Source organism: Gymnoscopelus microlampas (genome assembly GCF_963454915.1).
Source record: "Gymnoscopelus microlampas genome assembly, chromosome: 6".
NCBI lineage: Eukaryota > Metazoa > Chordata > Actinopteri > Myctophiformes > Myctophidae > Gymnoscopelus > Gymnoscopelus microlampas.
The window spans coordinates 42,828,751-42,848,251 of record NC_139943.1 but is presented as its reverse complement, the minus strand read 5'-3'; the positions used below and the strand labels follow the sequence as shown (position 1 = coordinate 42,848,251).

The window sequence follows — 19,501 nt, the reverse complement described above, 5'->3', positions numbered from 1 at the left end:
GCTCGCCTCCATATATTTCGCGACGCGGACCAGCGGTTCTTTGTTTTATTGAGGATAAGGTTAGAAATAAGTTTAAGGTTAGGCATAGTTTTACTGGGGTTAAGTTTAGGAATAAGGTTAGGTTTTGCCACCGTTTTGATTAGGTTACGTTTAGGAATTAGGTTAGGTTTTATGCATAGTTTGACTAAGGTTAAGTTTAGGGATAATAAGGATAGGTTTAGGCACCGTTTTACTGAAGTTAAGTTTAGGAATAGGTTTAGGCATAGTTTACTGAGGTTACGTTTAGGAATACCCAGGGGCCAGTTGCACCACCTCACACTAAGTTCAAACTTAGCCTATATCTGCTAAACTTAGCAGATATGCCGCGCTATGAGCTTGTAGATCTGCTAATTATTATTTTTTTGAAAAATCGTGAAAATGAGTCCAAATCTTTGACTATATATTTTAAATATATATATATATATATATATATATATATATATATATATATATATATATATATATATATATTTAAAGATTTGCACAAATTTTCACATAAAAAACGGATTTCATTTTCTTTTTTTATATAATTTAAGCTATAACTAGGCTAAGTTTGAACTTAGTGTGAGGTGGTGCAACTGGCCCCTGGTGTGAATACCGCCGGATTTTCCCCGGGGCAACTTTGTTTTGGGGCGAGCGTTTTGGTATTTCGCCTGTTGATCAAAAGACCATCATCCTCCCCCCTCGTGTCTTTCCTCCCACTGTGGACTTCGATCAATCCAATGACAACAGTAGGCAGCGGCAGGGCGGATACACACAAGTTTGCTTCATCGCGGCGGCATGCATCAGACCTCGTTCCTAGAAAGTGGGTCCTTATCTTCACCCTAGATCCCGCGGTTGTCTTTTCCACCGTTTCTAACGTTAATGTTGTACTTCATGGAATCTTGGGAGACATTTCATACAGTGATCGTAATAGAAAGGTAAGAACATTATTTATTTTATTTCTCACATGCTAGTGTCTTATAGGGCGTCATAATGTTTTTAAAAAAAAAATGCATATTGACCGTGGTTTGTCACGATAATCATGTGATAGTAAAATGTGAAACTATGTGGGCTGGTGGTTTCCTGTGAATAACATTAAATGCGCGATGCTTATATTTGTGTATCTCATTGGCCATCTGATTGATTGAATACTTTATTAGCAGTTTGCAAAAAAAGGGTCTATACAAGGACTGCTAAGAGGATTTTAAACCCAAGAAAGCCTATGGCTTGTTTCCAATTGGGGTCCTTTGTATCTCATTGCATTGTTTTTACATTATGTAGCTATTTTTGAACAATGTTATATTCGTGGACATGATGTCAATGCTTGACAAATCCGGATTCTTCTCAAGGTCTCTGCAAATATATCTGCCATAGCTGCCTACCTTTTTGTTTGATGATCTTGCAACTCAAGGGAGAAACGTTTTTGCCTAAAGTTCGTGTGCAGTTCGACCTCCGTCAAGTAAGCCCAAATAGAAATGACTTCCGGTCATCGGACTTCAAAATAAGAACCGTGTTGACTATTGTTACAATATTTAATAATATATCAATAAGATTTATTTAATTAAAATGTGTAAACGGTACAGTGAAAAATACCATATACAGGACTGGCAAAAGTTAACAAGTTGTAAATGCTAACTGACATTTTCATTGTGTTCTGTAAGAAATTAATACAGTTTTGGAAGGATTGTTCCTTTTTTCAACCTCCAGGGCCAGCCTATGGCAACTTCTGAAAGCCTGTTAGTTGTCAGACAGACTTCCTAACTGGCTTGAGTGAGGACTGATTTATGCTTTGGTGATGATAAGGTGTCATGTGACGTTTTGCTTGACAAATATAATGATTTCAGAAAAGTGTGAACAAGTTGCATCAGCATGTCAAAACTACATAATATGTTCAATTGTGGAGCACCACACTGCACGACACTTGCCGAAGCATAAATCAAGCCCCAGGCCTTCTAAGACAAAAATATGTTGTAATGCCAACTGTTACCTGACATTCTGTCAGAAAGAAGTAGTTAGAGTGTTCTCTCTAAAAAGAGTATTTTTGAGTGGTGCCAACCACTCCTATATCTGACTTTGTCCGCGTGTCCGTCCGTCCGTGTGTCCGTCCTTGACCAATCAGCACGGCTGATTGGTCAAGCTTCACGTGACACGTGACAATATGTTGTCACGTGACAACATATTGTTGCTGATTGCAACACAAGGATGCAACCAGTTACACTTTCGAAGGCACCACTCTCTTCACACTGGGTGTGATTTTTGTCTCCGCCAGGAGACTATGTTTTCACTTTCCGTCCCCGTCCCCCCCTCGGCCAAGCTAACATTGGTCAAGCCTCACGTGACACGTGACAATACGTTGAAAGAGTGTGCTCTGATTGGCTAGTGAGACGCATGACGTATAGCGGCCTATAAATAGATGTGTCACTTTGAAAGAGTCTTGGTCTCTTTCAAAGTGAGGTAAGACAGGAATAATCACGAAATGGCTGAGAAATGGCGGAGTAACACTTAAGACAGGATTAATCAAGTAACACTTAAGACAGGATTAATCAGGAACAGTACTGGCGGAGACCTGTGCTCCGAGGAGCACATTTTCTAGTTCTATATCATTTCTATATATCAGTTCTATATATATATATATATATATATATATATATATATATATATATATATATATATACTAGAGCTGTCAGAATATTCCTTTTAAAACACCACCTGGGTTCGATCCATTTGAACTTATCGATTTTCAAATTCATATTTTAATATAAAATATTGTATGCAGTAAAACTTAATTCAAACTCAGCAAAAGTCTCTTTCTTTTTCTATATGCGCTGGCTGCGGTTGGTGCTGAGAAACTCGCTCTCTTGCAAGATCAAATTAATGATTCATACTTATTTTATTCTATAGCCTCATTTTAATAAAGCGGTAATGGTAAACTGTAAACTGTCTGCCGTTACTACCAAATGAATCGGCCGTTACAGCTTGACCTGTGATCATCATTTGAATCAATGAAAGTGACGTTGTTTGATGAAAAGTGCTTTCTAGTTCCGAGCGAGTCGGGTTACTGTGTGTGCGTGTTACTGTGTGTCTGTGTATTTACAGCGAGGCAGCTGATATATCCTCGTTGTATGGCGGTGTCCTGTGGCAAACACAGCTAATCTACAAGCCCACAACACGTTGCATCAGCGAAGCATTGAGGACTTTTAGATCGGCTCGATCGATACCGTTGTACGATGAAGTATAAACTGCTGCTTGCGGTCTTTGAGACTGACGGCTCTGTGATCTCGCGACACCAGCTGCCGTTTAAGGTTACATGCGCCCAGAGAGAGAGAGAGAGAGCCCTCACACCTACGTCGCACCGCCGATCCGACAGATATGTCTGAGTCATAGTGTTGGGGGCTTTGTCTGAGTACCTGTCTGTCCCTTTTGTGCTCCATATATGGAGATGTCTGTTTCTGTCAGTCCTTGTCCCCTTTATGCCCATATTTGGAGATCACTGATGTCATCAGTATATGCCCATATATGGACATGGAGCCTGATGCCATGACGACACATTGAGGTCAGACAACACACTCCATATTTGGGCGTAGCTGCATTGAGAACTTCTTATATGGTTATGGCTGAGTCATAGTGACGTGAGCGTGACGACGTGGTCCGCCACTAGGTTTTATTTTGAAAGAAGAAACTATCCATTTCCGGTTGAAGGGTAGCTTATTTCAGTTCAATTTGTCAGTCTTGTCTTCAATAAGCTTGATTTAAAAAATACTTTGTGCTGTCCAGATGTTCAGATGTCAGAATTTATATTTTCACAGTGAAAACAAGTAATGAATGGAATAAAAAAGGGAAAAAAAGAACTGACCTGTCTTGGGCCTTACATTTGGAGGTCTGTACTCCATCACTCCTCCTTCTATCAGCACACATCTAATAATTTGACTATAACTCTTGCCTAACTTCCTGTTTTGTGAAATAGATCATAGATCCGCCTCTCTCTAGGTGCACCTAGATATTTCCATATAAAAGGTGTCAACAGGATGTTGTGCTAATAAGATCGGTGGTGGTGGTTGTCTTAAGTGAAACTTAACATTACTTTCCCAAAGCCCCATGAAGTGTTCAGGGAAAGACAAGGCCCATCTTTTTTAAGGTAGCTCACTGTGTTTTCTGCAACAGCCCTCAATTCCACCCAGTGTTTCCCCTATATGCATTAAGCAGTGGCTGGCCGCCACCCCTTAAATCTGACCGCCACAGTATGATTTTTTCTGTTTTTTTCTTTTTTTTTTTTTTTACAGAAAAAACTATATCATATCATATCATATCATATGATATAGTGCTCAAATGCTCTCAGGCAGGATGCCATCTGTGCCATCATTAGTTGTTGATGTGTGACTGTCTGATTTTGTATACTTTTGTCTAATAAAAGTATATTTTCCTAAATCTGGAGACAATTCATATGTAAACTATACAATTATTTCTGTGCACATGTACTATATAAGATATATAAGACTTTGCATAAATATGCATTTTGAGAACCCAACATTTTTCGGCGTGTGCGCAAACTTACAGTCACTTACAGTCTAGTCAATGCTTGTGATCTACCAGACATATATCAGACACGTCCCAGAAGCAGCACGCATGTGGCTTTTCTAAAATTGCACGCCTGGTCTACGTTTTTTCCACTTGGCAACCACGGAGCACAGCCCAAAAAATATGTCGGGAACGATGCAAGTCGGGTGATTGTTGCGCTCCATTACTGAAAGAATTCCGCTATCATAGGCCCAGAGCTTTACGATACAATATTATATACAACACTTAATCTAAAAACACTTGATCAAATATGCCTACGGCTAATACAGTTGATGCAGTGCCACACCTCATCCCTGCAGTGTCAAATTCTGCCTCTTAAACCCTGGGAAAGCCCTGGCAGAGACTTGCGCTCCACGGTGCACATTGAACTGAAGAGACATTTCTATTTCATGCAGATATAATGGGCAATAAAGTGGCAAATTCTTATCTGATCTTGAGCACCATACTCCAATTTAAAACGCACACATTTTAATGTTTCTATTATAATTGTTACTGCATATATTCTCTACTTGCAACTCTGTATCTGCATACACCACCTACAGTGCACCTTCTCACATTTACTTTTCATACATACTGATGTTTGCTCAGCATAATCTATAATCTATATGCGTACAGTCGTACACTACACCCATGATACATATGGCCCTAGGTGACATGCAGATCAGAAGCTCAGCAATTGCCCCAAGAGATAAGTTTGAAGTTCAAATGGCCTTATCATGTTGTTAAAGTTGAACAGAGCACTCAGTGGAGTCGTGTGAATCTGAGTACTGAGTAAACCCAAACAAAGTTAAGTATTTTATTGCAGAAGATCTCTCTTTTAATCAAAATAAAAAACTATTGTCTGTTGTGTCACACAAAGAAAACACTGTATATGGATCTATTGTATATTATAGATATTGCAATTCTGTAAAAGTTGTAATGGGGGACAAATTAGGGCAATTTGTTACATTTCAAATTGTGACGTTTAATTTAGAACTTGTCAATTTAAAACTTGGGGGGATATCTCTCTCTCTCACACACACACACACACACACACACACACACACACACACACACACACACACACACACACACACACACACACACACACACACACACACACACACACACACACACACAGTGTAGGTGTAAGGAGCGATGCCACCTCTAGGGTGTTTAGTTTGGCTTTTAGAATCACTAGAATTGTCAGCACATTTACTAACAGATGTCTCATGTGTTCTTAGGTCTGGAGCAAAACTGTTGGATCATCATTGCCAAGTCACCACAGCATGAGCAGCCAACCAGGACACAGTCTCATTGACCCAGCAGCCCAAAGCAAGATGCCATTATTTGAAAGTACCATAGCATCCACAGGACTCTCAAAGACTGGACATATGACCGATTATCTCAAGAATAAGCCTCTGCAGTATAGTGGGTCCTACTATAGTTGTGACCCCAGAGGAAAAGATGGAGCTGATTTTACTTATGCTTGGAGCAACTCAAAGCCCACTTTACTGGAAAACAGAAGTTCCATGAGCCATCTTCCTGGCATGGAGAAACAAAAGCATATCGTTTACAGACCAGACAACGGCACCTTCTCTACAGAACAAAGTCCTTCTCTTTCCCCCCCTGTGAGTCACACCCCAAGCAAACATGGTTTTACATATTACACGAGAAGTCCTGAAATCAGCAGTCCCTCAGCAGCTCCACCATTAGCTGTTAGAAATAAAACGGTTGGAGGCATGAGCCCATCTCCCCCATCTGAAAACTCTGCTTATTTAACTGTCCCTAAACCATATTATGGACATAGCCCCTGCTGTAATGACCTGGCTTATATGTTAGGACCGAGATATAGTATGGAGCATGGGCGACAGAAAATGCCAAACATGCTCTATGACTGCACTGGTGCCCACTATACTCACCAATCTCCCATTCTGACAAAGGCACCAGAGAAAAGTCTTCCTCTTGATTACAATGCGGAGAGGCTGGCTTTGAAAGACATTACTGAGGAGCAATACCATGGTTTAAGCCCCAGTAGAGCAAGGACCTTGCCTGTCTATAGTGAGACAAACTATAACAATTACCCGTGCACCCCGACTCGTACACTGTTTGGTCCTTTTAATGAGCAGAGCCCTCATAGCCTGCATCCCTCCCATCCTCTCATATACGAGCACATGGCCTCTGTACAGCATGGGATTCCGTCACAAGTTTATCATGACCATTCTCCTATATCCAAATATGGCCAGCTGCCACAGCTCCCTATGTTTTACTACCCTCAGGCAAATATGGAGGTACAGAGCGGGGCTGTATCTAAAGAGACAGGGCTAAAGCATAGAGAAGATGTTGTTCTTAAACACACACGCTCCAGCCCCCAGGGACATTACATGATGCCCCAGCCTATTTTTAGTGAGGTTCATATGCCTGGTCCCATAGCCCCACCAAATCATCCCTTTCTTCAAGGTTTTGACCACCTCTGTTATCCAGTGCATAGGATTCATCTGGATGCAAGTCAGATGAGAGTCCCCCTAAAGAGGCTGCATGCTCCTCCACCTAGCTTGCACTCAAATAGCTCTAGCACCTCCCCACCTAGCCGACATGTGGAGCAACACAGTCCCAGCAAACATACAGACAGACAAAGAGGCGACATGCACTTGAAGAGAGTCCCATTTCCCAGCTTGCATGTGGGCCATCCCAATCCTTCCACTGCATGTCTGCATATTGATGAACCCCTGGATTATTCGCAACACAAATCCCAGGGCCATTTCGACGGGGCCATGCTCTATCAATCACCAGCTCGGCGTGGGGCTCAGATCCACAGAGCTGTCACTTATAGCGCTAGCCCTGTGCGACAAATCACAGGCTCTTCTGCTATTGTAACCAGTACAGGGCACCATGCTGCTCCACATGGTGTAGGAACCTATGATTATAAACGCAACCTGAAGAGATCGGTCTCAAATACGCCCCCTGATCACACAAGGCCATTGTTCAAAATCACAGCAGAAAATCGAGATGTATTTGAAATGGAAGAATGTACAAAACGGCAAAAGATGGAGGTGCAGCGATTAAGAGAGCAGGCTGCTTATTTTCCCGACTCTCCTCCAATGCCAGTTATTGACAATGTCTTCAGTTTGGCCCCCCACTTCGCATTCCTGGATGCTTCGGGAGAGTTTCATTCAGCCAAAGGAGCGGTGAGAACTGGTCGGTTTTCTGTGTCTGGTACAGAAAAACCTGAGCATTGCGTCCAAGAGAAAGCAGCTCGGAGAGACAGACAGCAACCTGTTGTCTGTTCGGATCACACAGAAAAGCGGTTTGACTGTCCAGTTATTCCAGTGAAGAAGCCTGCACTGCAAATGGTGGAACTAAAAAAGATAAAGACAGAGGAAAGAAATACACAGTACACAGACCGTTTTGAAGGAACACATTTTAATCGTTGTAAATTGATCCAGGATTATTGCAAAGAGATAACAGTCAAACAAGAGGTGGAAGAGCCTACTTCATCAGAAGACGAGCCCATGTTGGTGATTAAGAAATGTGAGCCTGATGAATTTGAAAGCAAACCCTTTATATCAGTAAAAACTGAGCCCTCTGAGAGCACTGCAGGGGATCTGACTGCAGAGATAGAAGTAGCATGCCCTACTCAAGATGAGACTGAAACCTCCCCTGAGCGCATGGTTATCACTACCGCTCCACCAGCTGATCAGGCAACCCCTCTTAGGCCCAAATCCATAACTCCGCCACGACCTACTGAGAATCAAGTAAAGTTTCAAAACATTCCTCCCCATTGCCTAAAACTGTCCACCTACAACATTGTCCTCCCTGACTCTCTAACTGCCCGACATGACATGAACATGACTGTCCGACCCACTGCCCCGCCAGATACTCCACTTTATAAGCTAGTGATGACCATGTCCAAACCCAAAAGTGGGCTCCACCAACTTGACAGCCAGGATTTCCAACCTGAGGGCAAACCAGAGCTCAAACCCAAACCTGAGCTCAAACCCAAACCTGAGCTCCACAAAGATGTCAGCCAGGACTTCCAACCCGAGGCCAAACTTAAATCTGAGCTCCACACACTAGTGCGCCAGCACTTCTTAGAACTGCATCAATGCCTTTGCAAGCTGGTGTCTGACCATGTGTCCCTTTCCCCAGAGCAGGAGGTCAAAACCTGGCTCTCTCAACTAGAGCTGACTGCGCCTGTGTCCCCTTCAACTAAAGTCCAAAATGTAACAAATCTCTTGGGGGATAAAGTCAGGAAGGTGTGGCTTAACGAGGAAACCAAGGCTGCTCTCCACAAGGTGCTCCAGAGGTTGAGAGAATATGTCACCCAGAGACAGTGTCCGTTTCCACACGTGATGCGGACGGGAATGGTCTTCATCCCCATGCTGGTGGTAAAGGAGTTGTTGTTCCCTCAGGTCAACGGCAGCTTTATCGATCAGGTCCTGCAGCTGCACAAAGTGGCACTGCGGCCCACAACTCTGTCTGAAGAGAAGATCATCATACAGCTCCACAAGAGTGCCTGCTCCTCCAAGCTCAGGAGACTGCTGTCCCTCAAATATCTGCCAGACATCTATGCCGATGTGATCAACCTCTTTTACCATGCCTGTGTCTGCAAACATATGGGTATGTACCGTGTACTATGTGTTTGTGTTGTGGAATGACTGAGGTACCAATTGACCATATTCACACAGTGGCCATTTTGCGCTTATGTCATACCTCAAGTATGTGATGTTACAGCAAAATGACTGCTATGTGAATGGTCAGTGCGTAGAGTACAATGCTAGGGAAAAGAAAAACAGTTTGGGGGCCAGATCAAGCAAAACCTAAAATCAAAATAGTCCTAAATGCGGTTTTGGGCTACTGTGTATATATTACTATACTATACTTTTCCATGGCACCATAGAATGGTTTTGTGAACGGTTAATAACTGTTCCATTTGCGCACTATTTGCCGCTGTTTGGTGCAGAATGTTCTTAACTGTGCTCAACGCGGCCAAAGTGTACAACCCTGTTAGGGAGAAGTGAAACTTTTAAGTCACTTTAAGTTTAGCATGAGGGGGAGCGGCTGCGGATGTCTACAGAAAATGTTGGATATGCAGTGTAGACACACACGAGACAGTCATAAAAGACTGCAAAATTGCACTGATTGTCGATGTAGTAAAATGCAGCATTAACCAACCGCTAATGTTACATCGCCTTGAGGCAATTATGCGCATTTGTGTTGAAAACATACCCACCCAGAGATCACTACTCTAATTAGACATCTGACATTGTGGATTATAGTTAGTTTGGTTGGTCATTTTGAGATGACAACAGCGCCAGCTTGGTTACAAAGGTTAGTAGGGCTATATTTAAGGTATTGATGATCATTTATTATTCCAGTGGTCTATCCAAGAAATGTTATTACAGTGGTAACACTTCACTTTGAGACGCAGGGCTGGGCAAGTCCTATACGTCTCTTTGCTTTGTGTGTGTGTAAGGATAAGGATAATTCCTTTTAACAGGTCGTTCATGAAAGTCCTTGCGGTCTTGTTTCCAATGAGAACCTGTGAGCAATTAGGGGTTAAGAGTCTTGCTCAGGGACAAATTTCATTTCATCGACACATATGCTGGCGTGGCCTGGAATCGAACCTGGGGCAACCAGGGCCACTGGCTCCCTAGGCGGGCTCACTAACCACTGAGCTATGGCCGCCCTGTGTGTGTGTGTGTGTGTGTGTGTGTGTGTGTGTGTGTGTGTGTGTGTGTGTGTGTGTGTGTGTGTGTGTGTGTGTGTGTGTGTGTGTGTGTGTGTGTGTGTGTGTGTGTGTGTGTGTGTGTGTGTGTGTGTGTGTGTGTGTGTGTGTGTGTGTGTGTGTGTGTGTGTGTGTGTGTGTGTGTGTTAGGAGTGTGTAGCGGCTGGGCTCAACAATCAGCTCATGTATAATATGTCATCACTCGGATCAGTGAATTTAACTATTATCGGAATTCTCTATCTCATATTTAAAACCGATCCCAATCACTGGCCGAACAATCGGAGCATCTCTACTCCAAATACATATCTGAGTATTACTATTTACTACTGCCAGAGAGGAGAGACAATTTATTTCCAAATCCACAATTTATTCATTCATTTTTCTCAATTGGATGTTATAAAAGGCAAGTATTCTGCACACCTACAAAGGAGAGAGGTGCATAGGAGAAGACCAAGCAGGGGCCCAAACGTAGTAACAGAAGAAACTCCTGCACACTGTCGTCCAATGCAAGAAAACCTGGTAAACAAACTTGGGCTATTTTATTTTAGAAATAAATCCTGCTTTTCCTTTGTCGCCAAGACTTCCTTCCACTATTGGACTGTGGTGATCTGATCTAAATAACATGCATGCCACTGCCAAATGCTTGCACAGGCTGCATACGGTGTATCACAGTGCTCTATGATTGATTTGATTTTATTTGGATCTCTTTTAGCCGAGGCTAATCTTCTTCCAAGAGTCCAGCAAGCAGAAATACAATACATTACATACGTACAGTGTACAATACTGATAAAAATTACAATAAACATATTGCAACATACCATAATGTAAAAACAGTACCAATATACAGAGTTACACAATAAAAAGATGTAACTCATCTCACATACACACCTACTACTAGGCCTTAGGCCTGTTGCACCTAAGGGATGACCATGGATACCCATGGTGGACTATGCATGGCAGGGGCGTCCTCCTCCCTGAGCCAGGCCTAGACCTGACCGCATACCATTGTAAAAACTATTTATTACTATAAAAATAGGACACAGAAGAAAAAAAGCATGAATCATTAAACAAACATCCAAATTATTGCAATGAGTTCCATATTTTGACCGCCCTAAAAATTAAAAGATCTGCTTCCCATGATAGTTTTTATTTTAGGTATAACATAGTGGTTTTTGCATCTTGATCTTGTGTTGACCAGATGACTGTCACGAACTAATGTCAACCGATTCCTTACACTAACTGGCTTGTTAGACACATTAATCTTTGTAATCAGTGCAGAAGATTGCTGTCTCACACATTCAGATACTGTGGGCCATCCCATTATGCTTTGCAGTTCAACCGTACCAATTTCATATCCACATCTTAAGACCATTCTTGCTGCCCTGTTCAATGTGATCTGCAGTCTCTTAATGTCTCCAAGAGCTGCATTGCCCCAGACTGCACAGCAGTAATTAATGTGACTATAAATTAAGCTATGAGATATTATTTTTAAAGTATCCCTAGGGAGAAGCCCTGCAATACGCGATTTGTCACAGGCTGCAGGTTTCTCACTCACCATTGTACCTTGTATGCCAGAGTTGGGTGGGTGGTCTTATTTGACCTCATGCAGGCTCACACTGGTTCATCTATTAATCCATCCTTGGTTTGCTTCCCTCTTACCTTAGTGGGTATATTAAACACAAAACCATTAACTACAGTTCAAGCGACTCCTTGCTACTTACTGTTCCTAAAGCTTGAACTGAACTTGGCAAACAAGCCTTCATGTGCGCTGCCTGGAATCACTTGCAGACTGATCTGAAGGACTTGATCACGCTTAGGTCTTTTAAAAAGTTTACTGTCCGACCTGTCTTCAATTAAGTTACCACCAAGGTGACATTTTGAGCGTATCCGCACTTCCTCAGTCGGAAGAAGCTTGAAACACCACCCTGGTGGTAACTTAATAAATTACACTTTGGGAACATGATTCAGTTTGCAGATTCTAAATTTCTACAGCAAATCTGTAACTCTGTTACTGCTTGATCTGGCCCTTTGATAATACAATATTATTTGAGAGACGACTTGTTTTGCAATGTAGGACATTGCCAGTGCCATTCCTGTGAATATTACCACGTTCTTACATATGTTTCTCCTCTTCATTATTGTGAAATCAAAATAAAGTGTGGTTTTGCATTATGACAAGGTCTTAATCAGATTGCTTTTGGCCAATGCTGAAATCAGACTTGTTTGTCAAAGCAGTACCAAGGTGAAAAAAATGTTTATGATGGAAAAAGTAAGCATACTAGTATAGATAATGGACTTTTATCAGAGAAACACTGAGAAAAGAAGCACATGGACTCACAAAAAAGACAAAACTTGATTCTTCAAAGAAAATTGAGCTGGGTATTGCCATAGTTTCCACTGGCACAAAGTTATCATGATAGGTCACTGCTGCAATACAGAACAGTCAATAACAAGTCAACATTGCAGATTGTTGTTTGCAAATAGCATAAAGAACATTTTATCAGAGTTGAAATATATTATCAGTAGGCCTATATTTAGAATAGTTATTTGTTTAGGACATCCCTGACACGGGATAACCTTTTAAGAATTTTGTTTAATTCTTTGGGCCGAATTTTTATTATTTACTCTTGAGATAAGTATGTCTCCTTCACTGCTAGCGCTGAGTATTAGGATACAAAGACACACATGTTTATTTTCAGTAATATGTTGGTTTTGCTGAGGTTGAAAATGTAAAGTGGTATCCAGACTGTAAACAACACCATGTCACTTCCTTAGTTTAGTTCTGGTCTTCACGGTACACAACATGACTCAACAGAAATGTATAGTTTGTTTAGAAATTAGCCACTCATGTTCCCTTTTCACTTTTACTGTTCCATTTACTGAATGTGACATCACATGGAGAACTTTCATTGCTTGGAGACAATGGAGAGAGAGATGCTTATCTACCAAGTTCATGGCTGTTAAATTATATTGAATGGATGACGCTCTTCAGAAATCTAGTTGTGATTTATTGTTTTCGCTCATGTGATCCTATTGAATATGACTGCTGGGAGCTCTGGCATTTCCTGCCTTCTCATCCAAATTTGGAGAAAGACCCCTTTTTGAGTATTGTATATTGAAGCCCCACACACACACACACACACTCACTCACTCACTCACTCACTCACTCACTCACTCACTCACTCACTCACACTTTCACAAAATGTTACGAAAGGATATCTAATCACTTACAGTATTGAAAAATACATGATGGCTTGCCCTTGAATAGACTGTGAATATGCTTTCTGCCATCTTGGTGCTGTTCGAGGCAATAAATATTCTGTTTCAAATCCATTTATTTTTTACAGAATCGACCTCAGCTGATGCCCAAAAGAGAGCCCAGGTATATTTGTCTTTTTTGTGTTGTACCTCGGTTTATACTATTCTTCACTATTTATTTGTAATAACCACTCCAGCAGTATTTCTGCTACTAATACATATCCAATCAGAATTTACAAGTTACTCCTGACATTATGAACACTAAGTAGTAAGTACCCTTAAATTTGTCATTTGGGGTACCTGTTGACTAAGCCAGTTAGTGCACAGACCATGTGCTCCTTGTGAGCCGTGAGGACCCGAGTTTGTGTTCCTGTCTCGCATGTCTCTCCTCTCTCTGTCCTTGGTTTCCTGTCTCTATACACTCTCCTATCTAATAAATAAAGCATAGATATGCAGAAAAAATAACGTGAGAAAAAAAGAAGAAATTGGTGGGGCTCGTGTCGCTGATTTCCGGAGGAAGGAAATGGCAGCCTACACAAGTTGAGAGGGCTCATTCTGTGCCCTCGGGGGGTGGGAGATGGGGGCGGGGGGGGGGGGGTTGCTTTCACGTGAGGATGGTGTTTGTCACTCATCCACCCCATTAAACCCATGTTGACATATTTGATAGGAGAACTGTTTTTTTTGTTTTCCCAAAAAAGAAAACACAAAAAAAACTGTATTTCACTGTGGTATAACTATCATGTTGTGAAGTCAAACTAACAAAAGAGCAGTGTGAATTGGAGAACTATCCCTTTCTACTTCTTTCCTTCGTTCTAAACCTCCTTTTCTACTTTGATCCTTCTTTCTAAACCTAAGTGTTTATGGTGTCCCTTCAAAATGTCACTACCTGGACTGAATTAATCAATTGCTATTTCCATTCACAGCTGAAGCTTTTATGTTTCACATGGTTGGGGACATTTGACTCTTGCCTTATTGTTGTCTCACTTTCTTCTGTTCCATCCCAACCTAATAGCATCCATTGTAGAAAACGACCTTTCCCGGCCCTGCAATACTTAATGGTAGTGAACATTCTATTCTCTCACTGTTTCTAGGGTATCTCAGGGTGAGAGGGTTCATGCTGTCCATTTACTAAGTCCACTGAGGTTAATGGAGAGATACATTTGCCATTTGTTTACTTTATGAGGGTTGTGGAGATACTGTTGAAGCAGCCGTTTGTCAGAGAATTAGGAAACAACGGACTTTGAGGTTGCTCTTTGCTTCCAACGTCTGTGTTAAGGCAGAAGTGAAACAGATCAGAACTGTGTTCTCACATTTTTCAGCTAACCTCACCTTCTATTAATGTCTATTTCTCCCCCCAAAACCCTTCTCCACCCCTTCTTTGGTTTGTGTTTCTATTCTGTGGCTGAAAATGTTAAGAGAATCTGCTAACCTTTTGACCCCACCTTACTTAACTGATTTCTTTTCCACCTTTATCCTTATGTAATGTGGTTTTCAACTGCTAAGGGTCTCATGCTCTGTGTTGCAGGAGTAGAACTGCATGAGACCCCCAGCAGAGAGCAGGATGAGGGATCTGGGGAGGCCTGCACCTCTTGGAGTCTATTATCTTCAGACGCTGGATCTGCGTCGCAACCCTTTAGTCCAGAACCACAGAGATTTCAGAAGGAACCACTGAAAAATTCACTCCTGAACGAGTGTAAACCAAAGGGCAGAGTTAAGAGGAGCTCCAAGCGCACATTTTTGGACGACAGGACTTCATCAGAAGATGAACTGGAATGCACAAAGGTAATTGGGTGTATCACGTTTCAAGGGAAAGAATCTGGGGACTCATGGACACGGCCTTTAACCCCAAATGAGCTCTCCTCACCTCTAAGTAACACAGAAACGGAAGGAATATCCTCCACACTTCATTTTATTGAGCCCTCAGGTTTGACCAAGTCTCAGACGAGATCCAAGAAGCATTCAGACATGATTCTCAAACTCCGGAGAGTGCGGTTCAACAAAGGCCACGGCGGCGTAAAGTCCCACTACCAAAGAGTCGCTAACTCGGGGGCACCTTCTGACCATTCCTTTTCAGAGGCTGAGGGCGCCAGAGAGAGGGGTAGTAATGGGAACCTCTTAAGAAGGATTTCGTCCAAGGTCACCCACAGGTGGCACAGAACAGCAGGCTTTTCTCATACTCTGCGACCCCTTTCCAGCTCCTCTAAAAGACTACGCACATCCCTCCTTAAGATCAAATATTGCCCCTATCTGTCTACTTGCCACAGCGCTGAGCACAGGAGACGCTGGGTCCTCCGCTCGTCTGTCCAGAGGGCTCGGCGGGCCATGAAACTCTATCCGGACCTAGTGGGCAAGAAGATTCGCCACCTGTACGAGGAGGACGACAAGTCTGAAGTATGGTACAGAGGAGAGGTGGTGCGTATCCACGAGGCTCACCCCAACCCACTGAAAACTGTGTTTGAGGTCAGGTATGACAGCGAGCCAGATTGGCAGTACTACCTGGAGCTGTTGTTAGACTATACAAAAGGCTGGCTCAAAATAGATGGCTGAAGTGTCCCATGTGTTTTTTTGTGTCTGACTAGCCTCGTCTTTGATTGACAATAATGATTTTCATTAGTGTTTTTTCACTGTGTTTGTCTTCTTACATTTTGTCTGTTAAGCGTGTGGAGAATAAAATACCCTCACCTGACAGGAATGAAGTCAAACAGGAAGTTGACCATTGTAGTAGTTAAAACAAAGGTAGTCTGTCAGTTGGGAACTATTGGGTATTGCCTTGCTAGCATTCCTCATGTTGCCAAACTAGAAATGTTGCATTTTAAATGAGTGTCTATAATGTTTTCATTGAACCGTTAAAATTAAGTTATTTCATCATTCATATACATGAATATGATATATAATGAATGAACAGGTGTAGTTATAACATGAGAAAAGTTCATTATTTTGTTTTTAAAAGACCATACAATTATTTTGATTGAAAGGGTATTTTTTTAATTTGTCTCATTAAAGCCATAGTGTGCGATATGTGGGCCCTACTGATAAACAAGGGGAATTGTGCCAGGAAGGCACGTGCAGACATTGGGTCTCAGTCATGAAGTCTTGATATAGCACTTGCCTTGTGACTAAGAAATATATTGCACAACAGTTTTCATAAATTTTGACATGGCTAAAGTGAGACACAGGTCTAGCTTGTTTCATATCATGTATATCGCTGTGGCAAAGAATGATCCTTCTCTTCAAACCCAAATTAGACTTACGTTAATGTGTGATTGAAGTCAGACTTCAATTACCTATGAAAAAAGCTGCTGTCAATCACTGAAAGACTCCCGTTTCTGGGTTTTTGTTTCTATCACTGTGAATCTTAAAGCTTTCACCTAAAATTGTACTGTAATTAAAACAGGGTTTTTTATACTTGCATTATTGCAGATGGAATTGATAGATGTGAGAACATCTTCGACTGTGTAATTTCTTTTTTCTTTATAAACGTTTGTATGCTTTTCCACTTTATGTCTCGTCTCTTCTCTTGCATCAGTGCTATCAGTGGTTTTCAACCAGTGGTCCGGGGACCACCAGTGGTCCTTGAGGGGTTCCAGGTGGTCCCCAGCTAAATGATAGAGTTGGTAACCAAATAGACCCTTTATAGATCTTTCACTCTTGAGAGCGTAAAATTAAAAAACATCTGCATTACTTAATTAAAGAATTGTTATTTTGATCAACGTTTGCCTGTTATCTCTCCTATTGGTACCAACATCAATATAGCATGGAATTGTGGACAAAATCATATCCAACGATAACAAAATATTCTACGTTTTGGGTCTGAGAGGCTAAATCTCATCAAATGGTGGTCCGTGGCTCAAATGTCGAATAAATAATGGGCCTTGATATGAAAAGGGTTGAAAACCACTGCTATAGACTACTGAAAAGGATTAAGAAGTTTCATTTAAAGGGATATTTCACTTTTGGTGATTTTATCGTGTACTCAGGCTTTTGTGAGCCCCCCAGACAGTTTTTAAGTTGCTTGATTCAGTATTTAGATTAGATATTCATTTTATCAGACACGCCCCCTTCCTATACAAACCCATTGTAACTTCAAACTCAATTTTTAACATGTTAGATTCATCAAAAACACCCGTCCTTGGTTCACCTGTCTACTACCGCCCCCCTAATACGCGAGGGGGCCGTGTTTTTTCAATTACGTCTTTCATTTATTTTTAATATTTTTTTTGGAAAATGAAAAAAATTAAATACAATAAAAAATAAAAAATAAAAATAAATCTCGGAAAAACACGGCCCCCTCACGCATTAGGAGGGCAGGATGAGTCACCAGAACCAACTACTGGTGTTTTTGATGAATCTAACATGGTTAAAATGGAGTTTGAAGTTATAATGGGTTTGTATAGGAAGGGGGAGTGTCTGATAAAATGAAAATCAAATATCTAAATACTGAATCGAGCAACTTAAAAACTGTCTGGGGGGTTCACAAAGGCCTGGGTAGATGATAAAATCACCAAAAGTTTTTCTGAAAGTGAAATATCCCTTTAAGTCTTGTATGACACAGACATAGACACATATATACTGTTAAAATTACAATTTAGGCATTTAGCAGATGCTCTTATCCAGAGCAATTTACAAGCGCGAGATCAGAGCAAGCAGAGCAGTGGTGGAAGGTAACTGAGTACATGTACTCAATTTTGAGGATTTAAAAAAAAAACTTTTACTGGAGTATTTCCAATTTTCAATACTTTTACTTCTACTCCACTTCATCTCAGAGGAAATATTGTACTTTTACTCCACTACACTTACTTGAAGTTACTAGTTTATTTGTACACGTTGATTATTACAAAACATACATTAACCACTACAGCCCTATACTTGACTATTTGAAAATAGCTGATCTACAAGTTCACAAAGTGCTGCAATGCGAGTGTATTGTATTGAATGATTTTACATTAAACTGGACTGTTAGTATGTGATTATCATGTAATTATTAGCCTACTTCCCTGTTATGATTAGAAGTAGAATAATACTGCCATGATAATCAGACCATGATACTGACATGCAGTGCAAATACACAATTCAGAAACCACACCTCATTTGACTGCAAAGTTAATGAAAAAAGTCTAGTTAGAACTAGACTAACTGAAGAAAATGTGCACTTGAATAATATATCAAACTACCGCCCCCATTGAGAAACACTAGTCTTAACAAAATGCTATCTAACTAAATAACAAGGACCGCAATGGAAATACGCTCTTGAGCTTTTCAGTGTTTTATTCTGACAGATATGTGCTTTCATTTTTGCAAAAAGAAAAAGAAAAAGAAAAGGTCAATCAGAAAACAAATACGAAACAATTAACCAACATACAGTATCTGGCTAGAAAGATACGATGCAGTTTCTTCTATCAAAAAAGGTTACAAGAAGGGAGAAACTAGCAACTATATGGAAAAAAGGTGAGAATGGATACAAGGACAAAAGAGTGCGGGGGAGTATACTGAAGAAGTGAGTATACATACATACACACGCATACTCTCTTTACACACACCCTGCTGTCCAGATACACACGTGCCTTCACTCACATGCACACATCACCAACATGAATCACATGATCCCATAGGCTCCATAGATTACTCTCTCCAAACAGGCTACAACACACTCTTAATACAATATGTAGGGATGTTTCTAGGCGGTTGCCTATGGTGCCACGCTCCTGCAAAAAAAGGACAATTTAAAATGATCCAAAAATTATTTTACCTATATAATTATACTGTGTGTATGTATGTATATACACACACACATATATATATATTCTTTTTTTTTTAAACAGCATGAGTATGAGGGTTGCGCCCATGCAAAATGTGCAATTGTTTTGAGCTTCCTACCCCTGGTACCCATGGTACCTGGGGGACTCTGTCTCTCCCCATAGGATCCCACTCAGACCTCCAGAA

The 19,501-nt window shown here is 41.2% G+C and overlaps 1 protein-coding gene across 1 annotated transcript; it reads left to right on the top strand.

Moving 5' to 3' along the window:
• Positions 1–790: 790 nt before the first annotated feature.
• On the top strand, positions 791–17,057 carry cUnh15orf39 (chromosome Un C15orf39 homolog). Its single transcript, XM_084060336.1, has 4 exons — positions 791–959; positions 5,820–9,195; positions 13,651–13,685; positions 15,087–17,057. Exons 2-4 carry the CDS (start codon positions 5,865–5,867, stop codon positions 15,090–15,092), a joined length of 3,372 nt encoding a protein of 1,123 aa, XP_083916462.1. The 5' UTR covers positions 791–959; positions 5,820–5,864; the 3' UTR covers positions 15,093–17,057.
• Positions 17,058–19,501: the final 2,444 nt, after the last annotated feature.